Below are 12,667 nucleotides of genomic sequence, written 5' to 3' on the forward strand. Positions count from 1 at the left end.
AAACTATAATCATTTTGCCCCATCCAAGCCCATTTCGACACACCACGAGGCGCGCACTAGAGTCTACAGCATACATCGTCGGATCGGCCATCGATGGAGGAGCTCAAGCCGGAGTTCACAAAGGACGGCTCCGTCGACCTCCGCGGCCGGCCGGTCGTCGCCGCCCGGACCGGCCGCTGGAAGGCCTGCTCCTTCCTCGTCGGTAAGTGGTCAGTCAGTGCCAGGCTCCGTCCACCATGGATCGATCTAGTCCAACTCTCCTTCTGATGAACCCGCGCCGCGCGCATATGGATGGGTGCAGGGTACGAGGCGTTCGAGCGGATGGCGTTCTACGGGGTGGCGTCGAACCTGGTGGTGTACCTGACGACGCAGATGCGGCAGGAGACGGTGCCGTCGGTGCGCAGCGTCAACAACTGGACGGGCACGGTGTGGATGACGCCCATCGCCGGAGCCTACGTCGCCGACGCCTTCCTCGGCCGCTTCTGGACCTTCACCGTCTCCTCCCTCATCTACCTCTCGGTCAGTACCAGGCTAGCAAAAATCATCTCCTAGATTGATCTTCAGTCCGATATAGATGAGTCCAGTTCAATCGCGCGGTCCAGCATGTTCAATCGACGCGTCCTTGAAACTGGGAGCTCATCCTCAGACATGGTTTCACTCACAGCGCATTATTAGTAGCAACTCTCATGACCCAAAACAACACAGTGTAATACTAGAAGACTAGCAGAAATCACGAAGTAAAATGGGTAGAGGTAGAAGATTCTTACGGACAATCGTTGTCAGCTCGGGCCAACCAACCAGGACCAGTGTTTTGTCATGGCAGTTAGGATTGCGACCTGAGAAGAAAACCGCATTTGGATTCCGGGATCTTTCGGCTGGAAGACGTGGCAGAGGCGTGGGCAAAAGCCACTACTACTCTGCTTTCGCTGTTCTGTTTCTGCGCTACACGTACGGCGGCCCCACCGGCATCCATCACACAAGACGTATGCCGATCGCTGTACCCAGGCATGGCAAAAGGCTATCATGTCCATGCCAATCCAGAACCCAGATTTAGTACAGCTGGAAAACTCTTCACATGTGTCACCGTCCATGACAATAATACTACTGGCAAGAACTAGCCTAGAAAAATATCTTACATTTTGAGACGAAACTAGTAGTATTCATATATCTTAGTACAAACATCAATAATAATATTTTTTGAACAGCCGATGAATTTTATTGGCTTAAAATGAAGCATCAAGAGGATACAAACACAATAAGCACACACCCGGCCTCTGCATAGTTATATGATGCACATAACTAACACCAACGCGCGCGCACAAAAAAGTACGCCAGCAAATAGCAAAGTCATGTAAAACCAAAGCTATGTGTATACGAGAAAAAAAACTCAAAGCGATCAGATCCGCGAGCGGCAAACTACAACAATGACCGCATCGTACAAACCATCTAATGACACTATATGGACGACACGGTTCTTGAACAACAACGTCTTCAGGATCTAGCCACCCAAGGCCAGAATATAAGTTTTCACCCTGTAGAATCAGTCCGAGCATATCCGAGCAATGGAATTAACAAGGTAACGGCGTAAAAATATCCTCATTGCCAGGTATAACCATGGGCCAGACCTAGGCTTTCACCCTCAAGCTCGAGACCAGGTGCTCGAGTAGCACCACTATCAACGTCAATCATGGGTTGTCGCCGCCACTTTTCAGCTATCCCAGCAGCTACATGCGACGTGCGACCGTGAACACTGCACAACCATCTCTGTGTGTCAAGCCGTTGTCCATTGTTTGCATCTCACCGTTGAATTCAACCACCGGGTCCTGAAAGGAGGAACCCTCACGAAGACCTTTCGATGACCACCGCAATCCATAGTGAGGAAGCCACCACAGGATGGAGTGGTCACCACAAGGACCAACACCGAATATCACCTAGACAAAGCCCTACCAGGCCTGTCAGCCCAGGGGCCGACATGACCGGAAATGGGGCACAAAAGGCATATGATAATCGCCGACACACGCCCGCGCGGAGCACAACTATCGCTAGATCAGGAGTGCACAACCTCCATATCAATGCCACGCCTCCCGACCCTAGCACGCCCACCGCCGAGCCTCCCGACAGGAACCTGCTCATTGGCCTGCCTGCCGCATCTGCAAAGCCTCCTCCGCGCATCTAGCCTTTGCGCCACACAGACCCACCAGAACCACTGTCGCCTTCCGATGTGCAACCATGGTGGTCGCCCCGCAACCACCCACCACAAGGGCTTTGCCCAGTGGCACACGGGCAGTGGTGAAGGGAGGTGCAAGTAGGAGAGGGCATTGGTGGTGTCGGCCTGGAGGCGCCGCCATGTCGCCAAGAGCGATGCGGGGGCTGATCCAATTTTTTTCGAGAGGATGACATGTGATCCGATGTTAGTCCACACCAAAAATATTGATAATGTAAACAAAAAGGTATGCGAGGTACATTTTGCCAGCCATCCTCGAGCGTGTGTTTTTGCGATTTATTTGATGTGATCAATTCGTGGACGAAATCCCAAACCAAGCCACCTAACAAATACTTGTTTTTAGCACTCTTAATTTTCAAATGCAGGTGTTATTATGTATCCGTGTAATTGCTTTTTACATAACTTTCACAAGAAAAATACGAAGTCAAGTCTGTCATACACTACTAGAAATCCACATTTTACCTAGAGCCAACCTCGTTATCTAGAGCTCATTAGCTAACTCAAGGGATAGAAAAGAAATGAACAGGACCCTCTAGGGAAAGATGTCTTTCCAGCCAAAAAAATAGAAACAAAACTTTCCCTAGGGTGGTGCCACGTACATACCATCGAAGCCAAAAAAGACCGAAGAGTGCCCTCGATGTGGCCACATAGATTGCCTCCCGCGCTCCTTTACCGACACCGCGCGCCAATTATTTCCCCTCGCACAATATATATGTGACATTTGACCGCTATATAGAATATGTGTGATCATTGTATTTTGGGATGAAAGGACACTTCCTTGACAACTGCTCTAGCGGTCTAGCCTATACTTGACATATTACATCTAGATGCCGCTAATCCACTGATAAAAACTACTCCCTCGCTCATAATGTAAAGCGTTGGTGTAGTGTTAAAAAATGTCTTACATTATGGGACGGAGGGAGTAAATCCCAAATAAGCGTAACTTTGAAAACAAGATTTCCACTAACGACATAAAGGTCTCTGTACAAAAAGCCTTCCACAAAATGAATCAAACACGTACTCAGCGAATCGCGTCGTCTAGCTTTTTAGAAACATCAATCACACTTTTTTAGAATATTTGTATTTCAAGTTTCAACTAATTTACGTACACAACTTTCCTAAACTTGAATCACAACTTCAAATACCCAGCCTTCAGCTTTCGACAAAATTCCAGCAAAAATCTTGTAACGGAAGTTAATGTGGGCTTTCAACTAGTTCCATTTCACTTTCTGAAAGAAAAACACAATGTTGCGAGGTAACTAAATAGACTTGCACAAAGCTAGTAGTAACGGACACGAGCTTGTGATTCAAAAATGGAAGATTCAACATGCTGTAAAAACAAGCAATATTTCACCATTTTCTTTCAAAGAGCATGGGGAATTAAAAGGGAAAATTTTGTGGTTAGTAAATGTCGGATGATTCATATGGTTGCAGGGAATGGTTCTGATAACCCTGGCCGTCTCCCTGAAGCCGTTGCACCCGCAGTGCACGGCGGGCGGCGACTGCGCCCCGGCGACGCGGCAGCAGGTCGCCTTCCTGTACGCGGCGCTCTACACCATGGCCATCGGCGCGGGCGGGACCAAGCCCAACATCTCGACCTTCGGCGCGGACCAGTTCGACGACTTCGACGCGCGGGAGCGCGAGGTCAAGGCCTCCTTCTTCAACTGGTGGCTGTTCAGCTCCTTCGCCGGCGGCCTCGTCGCCGTGCTCGTCCTCGTCTACGTGCAGGAGGAGGTCGGCTGGGGCGTCGGGTACACGATCCCCACGGTCGGCCTCGCCCTGTCCCTCGTGCTGTTCTACGTGGGCACGCCCTTCTACCGGCACAAGCCGGTCACGCGGAGCACGGCGGCCGGCCCCGCGAGGCTGATCGGCAAGGTGCTCAGGGCGGCGTACGCGAACCGGGGATGCCCGCTCACCGGCGAGCTGCACGAGCATGACAAGGCGTGGTACGCCGCGGCCGGGAAGCGGCTTCTGCTCCACACGGAGGGTAATTTCAGGTGCCTGGACAAGGCGGCGATCCGTGAGCGTGAGGCGTGCACGGTGACCGAGGTGGAGGAGGTTAAGCTGATCGCCGGCATGATCGTGGTGTGGCTGGTGACGCTGGTGCCCTGCACCATCTGGGCGCAGGTGAACACCCTGTTCGTGAAGCAAGGGACGACGCTGGACCGCTCCGTCGGCGGCGTCCGCATCCCGGCCGCGTCCCTGGGCAGCTTCGTGACCATCTCCATGCTGGTCTCGATCCCGATCTACGACCGCGTGCTGGTGCCGCTGGCCCGGCGGCGCACGGGCAACCCGCGCGGCATCACCCTCCTGCAGCGCCTCGGCGTCGGCTGCGCGCTGCAGGTGCTCGTCGTGGCCTGCGCCTGGCTGGTGGAGGCCCGGCGCATGCGCGTGATCCGGGAGCGCGGCGCCCGCGGCCCCCACGACACGGTGCCGATGAGCGTCTTCTGGATGCTGCCGCAGTACGTGCTGCTGGGCGTCGGCGACGTGTTCAACTCCGTGGGCATCCTCGAGTTCTTCTACGACCAGTCGCCGGAGGGGATGCGGAGCCTCGGCACCACCTTCTTCACCAGCGGGCTCGGCGCCGGGAACTTCCTCAACAGCCTGCTCGTGACGCTCGTCGACCGGGCCACCGCCACCCGGGGGAGCTGGATCGGCGACAACCTCAATGACTCGCACCTCGACTACTACTACGCGTTCCTGCTGCTCCTCACCGTGGCCAACATGGCGCTCTTCGTGTGGGTGGCCATGAGGTACAAGTACAAGAGAGAGTTCTTGGAGGACAGCGGCGCAATGGAGACGGAGAGGGAGACTGAGATGGTGGCCGGCGGCAAGGCGAAGGCGGACCTGCCGCGTCTGCCTGACAACACAACAAGGGACAGAGCATATATACTGGAGTAGTAGTATATTGTACAGAGTACTTTTTTTAGGGGCTAAACCAAGCTTTATTAAACAAAATCCTCATGTACTTGAATACAAAAAGGATCATGAGGTTCAATCGACCTCGATCCAGCGAATGTGAGAACTTGACTAACCTATCGGCATTGCAATTAGTTGCTCTGCTTTCGAAAGTAAAGGAAACAATAAAAGCTAACGATCTTTGTTTAACTTCTCTAATGATCGCACTGTATCCTCCACAGCAGCTTTGTCCATGTCGTTGATCATCTGCTTGGAGCCCGATGCAATTATAAAATTGTGGATCATCAAATCTTATGCAAGAGCAAGTCCTTTGCGTCACGCTATAGCCTCCAAAGTTGCTACATCGGTTATCCCTTCTATCACCAGCGCCGAACTACCAACATAATTTCCCATGTCATCTCGACAGAACCGCCGCGGCAGCTCCTTTGTTATGAGCCCTTGATACTGCAGCATCTACATGGACCTTCGAGAAACCTGGCGGAGGAACCTTTCACCTTTGGTCTGACCCTTGCTGGAATTCGCACACCTCGTGTTATCTTTGTGTTGGTTGGTAACATCTCAAGCTTGGAAATAAAACGTGTGTTGAACTGGTGAGTGGCCGAGGGGCTTTGAGAGATTTCATCATGTATTGCCTTCCTTCTCGCCCACCAAATCACCCATGGTGTCACTGTCAACCGGGTAAACGTTGCATGCGATACCGAGTCGAACATGGAGAAAATCCACTGCTTCGCGTTCGGCTCAGTTGTTGCACATAGATGTTCCGCCAGTTCCCCATTGACCAATGCCCAGATGCATCGTGCCAATGAAACACTCAAGCAGAGAATGACGCCATGAGTCTTCTGCACCACATAGCCCACAAGTGCTCGTCATGGACATGTCCCGATAAGCTCTCACATCCTCAGTAGGAAGAGATTGTTTTGCCAAACGCCATAAGAACATACGAATTTTGCCAGGCACTTGCATTTTCCAAAGGAGCTTCCAGGAGGCCGCGTCTAGATCATTACTTGATGACCATGTTGTCCCGTCGAGCCATGCTTCCCTTCTTATCTTTATTTTACCTTGAAATGCGATCTGTAAAAAAAGACAAATTTATGGCCTGGAAGAATGAATAGTGTCATGTGTTTCGTACTCATTTCAGCGTAAAAAAGACAAATTCATGACCTTGAAATGAGATTTGTCTTTTTTGCACAGCCCTCATTTCAATGTATTTCGTCCTCTTATGCATTATGCCTTCATCTATATCTATGTTTTTTGGAATTTTTTGAAATGTAAAAATATGAATTTTGAATTTTTCAAAAACCAGCCTCATTGGAGCTCGGCCTCCGAAAGGAATTTTCGCTCTCCTGTTATCGTTAAAAAAAATGTTCTTTGGCCCCCAATGGAGAACCGCCCCAGATGTGCATATTTTAGTTCGATCCCCGGAGATTGCCTTCTAGCGCCCCCTCCGCCAGTGAATCCCTCCACCAGTCCTCCGCATCTCTCTCGCAAGATCCGGACCTCCGCTCGCCTCACCCTACCCGGCGAGCTCGCCAAGCACGCCGCACCAAGATCACACCCTCTTGTCTTAGGTTTCGTCTGGTTGACCGTCGGTGTTAATTACTGCCGCTCGTGACTCGTGAGCCTTGTAGTATCGTTAGTGATTCTGGGAATTTATGTATTGATGTGCTGCTACTTATGAAATTATTGCCTGGTGTATGTCTGAATAGTACTGATGCGTTTGCAGTGCGTGAGCGTTTTTCTTTCTTTTGGACAGCTTGTTTGTGGTGTCTGAATCTATGCTGCTCTGCTTGCTTATCGTATAATCTAGTATGTATCCATTTGCTGTTACTGGATTCCACGTCTACTGTTTTTCTACAGATGAACCATGCTCTGTAGTGCAGTCTCAGTTGTTGTCTACTGGTCTATCTTAATCATGAACTGATGTTCCCAGCATGTGTGCCGTTTTGAGAATGAAATCATTTCTGGCATGACTAGAACTTGCTATTATTGCAACAAAAAAAAAATGGTTCTGCACTTTGCATTTATTTGATACAGATGTAAAGAAACAGAATTCCCAGAATGAGAACAATTATAGTACTAACTAAGGCGCTACATATAAATTGCAGGATCGTGTCTTGTACAAACTTGTTTTTTCAATCCTGTTCTGAATTTATTGATTCAGGGCTTCTTTCCCTGCTTCAGGTTCCCCTGTAACCTAGCTAACAAACGCGAGGTATGCATCTCTAATTGCATGCATCTTTGCTGCTGCATCTCCGGTCAATGTCCGTTCTCGAGGCTGTTGCTTTGAGCAGGATATGCCAAGCCTCAACACTGAAACCAAGCACTTCTGTGTTCTAATACTATTGTTCTCATGTTGTTCGTTGTGCAGCCAGATTGTTGGGTCAGCTACCTCCAAGGTTCTATCTAGAAGAGCATCCTCGACAAACTTATGCAGATCCAGTGAATCTATGAACCTGTCATCTGTTGGGCGCCTTCCGGTAAACATCTCAAGCAGCAATATGCCAAGACTATAAATATCACCGTGAGTTGAGACCACAGAGCCTTCTCCATACTCTGCAATTATGCAACATTTCGTGGTTAGAGTGCCATATTTGCGTGCGAAGTAAAGATAAAATCAGAAGATATTTCAATTACCTGGAGCAACATAGCCAATGGAACCTTTTATCCCAATTGTGCTATATGAAGTTTGCACCCTCTCGCTTGTATTTTCTTGAAGGATCCTTGATATGCCAAAGTCTCCAACGCGGGCGCTCATGTCGTCAGCAAGAAGAATGTTGCTTGGCTTAAGATCACAATGGATTACCAATGGTTGACAATAGATGTGCAGATATTCTACTGCGTCCACAATATTGATAGCAATATCAAGCCTCTGGGCAAGGCTGAGCGTGTCGTTTGTAGTGGGCTCTTGAGATTTTGGGTGGAGCCAACCATCCAAGTTACCATTTGGCATGAACTCAAACACCAATGCCTTGAACTCTTCACCTTGGTGGTCGACGCTTGAACAAGAAGTAATGATCTTTATGAGACAACGATGCCGTATCCTTCTCATGGCTTCACATTCAACCTCGAAACTCTTGGAATACCTGGATTGACCGAGGTTAAACACCTTGATAGCCAATGTTCTGTCCTCATTTTCCAAAACACACTTATAAACTGCACCGTAACTTCCTCTCCCAAGCAAGTTGGTATCTGAAAATTCGTTAGTTCCTCTCAATAATGCATGATAGGGGATTCTTTCATAATGGTTCTCAGCAACTGAGTACTTCACTAGTGTCTTCTTGCTTTGTCTGAGCTTCCTACGAAGTATCCAAACAAGAACAATAACCAAAAGTGACAACAAGATTGTTCCAACTGTTGCTAGAGAAATTACAAGAGACTTCAACATCTTTTTTCTATTCTTGCTAATGTGGCTTTTGGAACATGGAACCAAGTGAAGTTGAGGTCTACCACCACACAGATTGATATTCCCAGCAACAACTGCCACATAAGTGATGTTTCTGAAAACACCTCCATCTGGCACCTCACCTTGCAAATTATTAAAGGACAGATCCAATTTGGACAATGAAGTCAAATTCTGTAGAACTGCCGGGATTGATCCAGAAAAGTCATTGTGTGCTAGGTACAGTTCCTGCAGGTTTCCAATACTAGCAAGGGCCTCGGGAATATTACCAGAGAGCTTATTCATGGTCAGATTCAGTTTACTGAGCCCCTTTATATTTGTCAGTGATCGAGGTATGCTCCCCTCGAACAAATTATTGTCTAATAATAACCAGTCCAAGACTCTGCAATTCTGAATACTATCCGGTATCTTGCCAGACAACTGATTTCCTGATAGAATCAGTTGGTTGAGGTTTGCCAAGCTACCAACCTCATTAGCAAGGGGTCCTGAAAGGGAATTGTATGACAAGTCCAAGTACCAAGAAAGGCCAGATAATTTCAAAATCTCTCTGGGTATTGAACCGTTAAGTCTGTAGTTTGTTGACAAATCAAGTAAGAATAGGTTTTTCAGCTCCCCCAGGCTTGCTGGAATGGGCCCCTCCAAGTTTCCGTAGTATGCATAAAGCCTGTTTAACTGTGAAAGGTTCCCTATTGACGGCGGTATGAGGCCAGACAAGCTATTGTTATACAAGGCTAGCTCAACCAAGTTTTCCAGCTTACCGATGCTCTCTGGGATCACTCCGGATATATAATTGTTTGCTATTGCAAGCCTGGTGAGACCAACCAAATTGCCTATGTCTGCAGGAATAACTCCAGAGACCCGACTGTCCAGTAAGTATAACTCTTGAAGAGTCGTCGAGAGGTTAGTAACTGAAGCTGGCAGCAATCCTTCGAAAGAGTAGCCGCCGAGTGACAAGAAGCCCAACTGGCTGCAGTTTGCCAAAGAAGTGATGAATTCCCACCCTTTGTTATCATTTGCTTCAAGCTTAGTGTCAGACAAGTGGAGATGTTGGAGAGCTTGCAACTTCCCCAATGTGGGAGGCACATACCCACTAAATCTATTGAACCCCAGGCTGAGTTGTATGAGGTTAGTTAGATTAGATATTGAGGAAGGGATGGTCCCCGTGAAGTAATTATTACCCAAGTAAAGACCATTTATGTTGGGGAACTTGTTGTCAATATCATCCAGAATGCTTCCATACAACATATTGTGACTTATATCAAAAATTTCCAGCGACGACAAGTTGTAGAGAGAAGGTGGAAGCATACCAGAGAGGTTGTTTTGTGAGAGACTGAAAAACCGCATGGTCTGGATGCTTCCGAGCACTGGTGGGATTGAGCCAACTAGCTGGTTGGCAGAGAAATCAAGATATCGTAGATAGGACAGATTGGCCAATGACCCCGGGATGGGACCTGTGAAACTGTTGTTCCTCAGCGAGATCACTGCCAGGGATATGAACTTTTCACCGAGCTCAGCTGGGATGTGGCCGCCAATCTTGTTGTTGTGTAGTCCCATTTTGTTCAGCCTGATGCAGGAACTCAGGTTCACAGGGAACTTGCCGGAGAAGGAGTTGTCGTTCAAGTCTAGCCTCTGTAGGCGACGGAGGCGGCCGAGGCTTGCTGGAATCTCCCCATGGAACCAGTTGAAGCTCAGGTTGAGCATCCGCAGGAACGTGAGGTTCCCTAGGGCTGGGGAGAGTACTCCGACGAGCGCTCTGCTGTCCAAGCTCAGCTCCACCACCCGCGCGGGCCTCCGGTGGCTGCATGTCACGCCTTCCCAGCTGCAGAAATCAGCACTGCTGTTCCAGGAGGCCAGCGAGCTGCCATCGCTGACTTGTGCTTTAAAAGCAAGCAACGCGGCCTCATCGCTGGCGATCACCATGACGATCATCAGGACGGCTGGTAATGACCATAGGAAACTCATGACCCCCATTGCCATGCCCCTCTTGGTTTGGTTGGCAAGTAGCAGTAGCCTGCTCCATATATACAATTTTTGGTCTTGCATTATTGCCTTCTGCCAGTTGCAAGCGGTGTGCTAATATTCCAACAACTCCTAAATCGCTGTTTATGTCCCGTCACTTTCATTTTCCAGCAATAATTTAGACCTTTTGTCCTCTTTTGACAACTTGACAGTTCCTAAATCTCAAAACTGTCCAACATGCAGACGTTTTCACAGGTGTTATCCACCCGTCAACAATGGTTGCTAAATAGGATAATGTCAATCAGCATGGCAGTTGGTGAGATGGTTTTCGTCGGTAAGTGTAGACAAATATGATAAGATGGTAGGTTGGTTAATCTTAGATTCCTTTGTAGCAATGTGATTGTATCTGAGTTTGGCTACTCGGTTTGAAATCCAGTGGGTAGAATGATTTTCTGTTTCAGAACTGATGTGGGTAGAATGATGGATCCATAGGTACTCTTGCGTCCACCTGGGTTGTTCCTTCAGAATACTATGAAGGGAAAAAGCTCAAGGTTTCTGCTTTGAAGCGGCGTCCATTTCTGCATGATTACAACGGGGTTGAACAGAACAGCAGTAACCTCATGCCTTGACGGTATATGTTTGCAACTAGCTTTACTTAATTGCTGCATACTGAGATTGGGGTGATATATGCACTCACTTTTCATGTTAGCGATATATGTTAGTCCATACAGAGTCATGTATGTCGATGTTGTTATGTATACAGTTCTTTTTTTTTTTGTGCCATTGTTATGTAAACAGTTGGTAAACTAAATTGATATATCGGGTTGTTGTACTGCTAACAGTTCGGGAGGTTAACATTTTTGCCATATTTAGCGACTTTTTAGGATGTTTTATTGGCATCTCGTTTGTTGAAATTCTCATACATGATCTGAGGAGAGCATGTGTTTTTGTTTGTGTTAAATTTCTCAATAGATGGATGCGTGGTGTAAATATCATAGCATCTAACAGTAATATTTTTCATGTTTCAGAACCTTTGCTATTAATAATAACTGAAAGTCTCAAACTACTTTTGTAGTTTGAGGAGATCACTAACTGCCAGTGCTCTTAGTTTTAAACCTAAAATCACTCTGAATTCAACGTATTTCTACAAAAATAGATAGTTTCATTTACCATGAATCTTAAGAAAAGAAATGAGCAGTGTATGCTAAGCCAAAGAGGCTTCCAATAATTAGTTAATTCGGCGAATATGAGTTCATGGACGGCGCCGCCGCCGGCACCTGGAGGGGGGAAACGGACGCGTCGGGTCTACACGGAGGGGATGTAGCTGTGGGTTTGGCCCGGAAGTTGCTCCCAGGTGTCCCTCTGGGCTGACCTCACACAACCGGGTGGAGAGGTCCACTGGTCAAAGCACGTCCGTGGGAAGTCAAAAGCTAGATCTCGTGGTCAACCGCTCCAGGGTTAGGCATGACGGGGGCCCTCGGGGGTAGCAATGCCACCAGAGCGTCGCACCGGCCCCTCATACATGCGGGGTGGTGTTGTGGCATGTCTGAAGAGGTGGCACGCGTCTCCGGGGTGTGCCCCCCCTCACGGACGGCGCCGCCGCCGGCACCTGGAGGGGGAAACGGACGCGTCGGGTCTACACGGAGGGGATGTAGCTGTGGGTTTGGCCCGAATGTTGCTCCCAGGTGTCCCTCTGGGCTGACCTAACACAACCGGGTGGAGAGGTCCACTGGTCAAAGCCCGTCCGTGGGAAGTCAAAGGGCTAGATCTCGTGGTCAACCGCTCCAGGGTTAGGCGGGACGGGGGCCCTGGGGGGGGGGGGGAGTAGCAATGCCACCGGAGCGTCGCACCGGTCCCTCATACATGCGGGGTGGTGTTGTGGCATGTCTGAAGAGGCGACACGCGTCTCCGGGGTGTGGCCCCCCTCACGGACGGCGCCGCCGCCGACACCTGGAGGGGGCAAACGGACACGTCGGGTCTACACGGAGGGGATGTAGCCAGTGGCGGAGCGTAGTGGGGAAAATTCCGGGGCCTGCCCCCCCCCCCCCTTCCAGGAGGAAAATTTACCAAATACACTTACTTATCTGTTAATGGCTCTACTAATCATCCGGCGTCTCTGATCATCCTAGCCTTTTCTATGCCATATACACTCATTTGGCCGCTCC

At 49.0% G+C, this 12,667-nt stretch overlaps 2 protein-coding genes across 2 annotated transcripts; one reads left to right on the forward strand and one right to left on the reverse strand.

Annotated features, from left to right (window-relative positions):
* LOC109742443 (protein NRT1/ PTR FAMILY 5.1) lies at positions 1 to 5,341 on the forward strand. Its single transcript, XM_020301524.4, has 3 exons — positions 1 to 202; positions 302 to 519; positions 3,659 to 5,341. Exons 1-3 carry the CDS (start codon positions 94 to 96, stop codon positions 5,123 to 5,125), a joined length of 1,794 nt encoding a protein of 597 aa, XP_020157113.1. The 5' UTR covers positions 1 to 93; the 3' UTR covers positions 5,126 to 5,341.
* Positions 5,342 to 7,101: 1,760 nt separating this feature from the next.
* On the reverse strand, positions 7,102 to 10,999 carry LOC109742437 (receptor kinase-like protein Xa21). Its single transcript, XM_020301520.4, has 2 exons — positions 7,778 to 10,999; positions 7,102 to 7,696 (listed from the first exon to the last, which is right to left on the reverse strand). Exons 1-2 carry the CDS (start codon positions 10,584 to 10,586, stop codon positions 7,338 to 7,340), a joined length of 3,168 nt encoding a protein of 1,055 aa, XP_020157109.2. The 5' UTR covers positions 10,587 to 10,999; the 3' UTR covers positions 7,102 to 7,337.
* Positions 11,000 to 12,667: the final 1,668 nt, after the last annotated feature.

Source organism: Aegilops tauschii, chromosome 7 (genome assembly GCF_002575655.3).
Source record: "Aegilops tauschii subsp. strangulata cultivar AL8/78 chromosome 7, Aet v6.0, whole genome shotgun sequence".
Classification (NCBI taxonomy): domain Eukaryota; kingdom Viridiplantae; phylum Streptophyta; class Magnoliopsida; order Poales; family Poaceae; genus Aegilops; species Aegilops tauschii.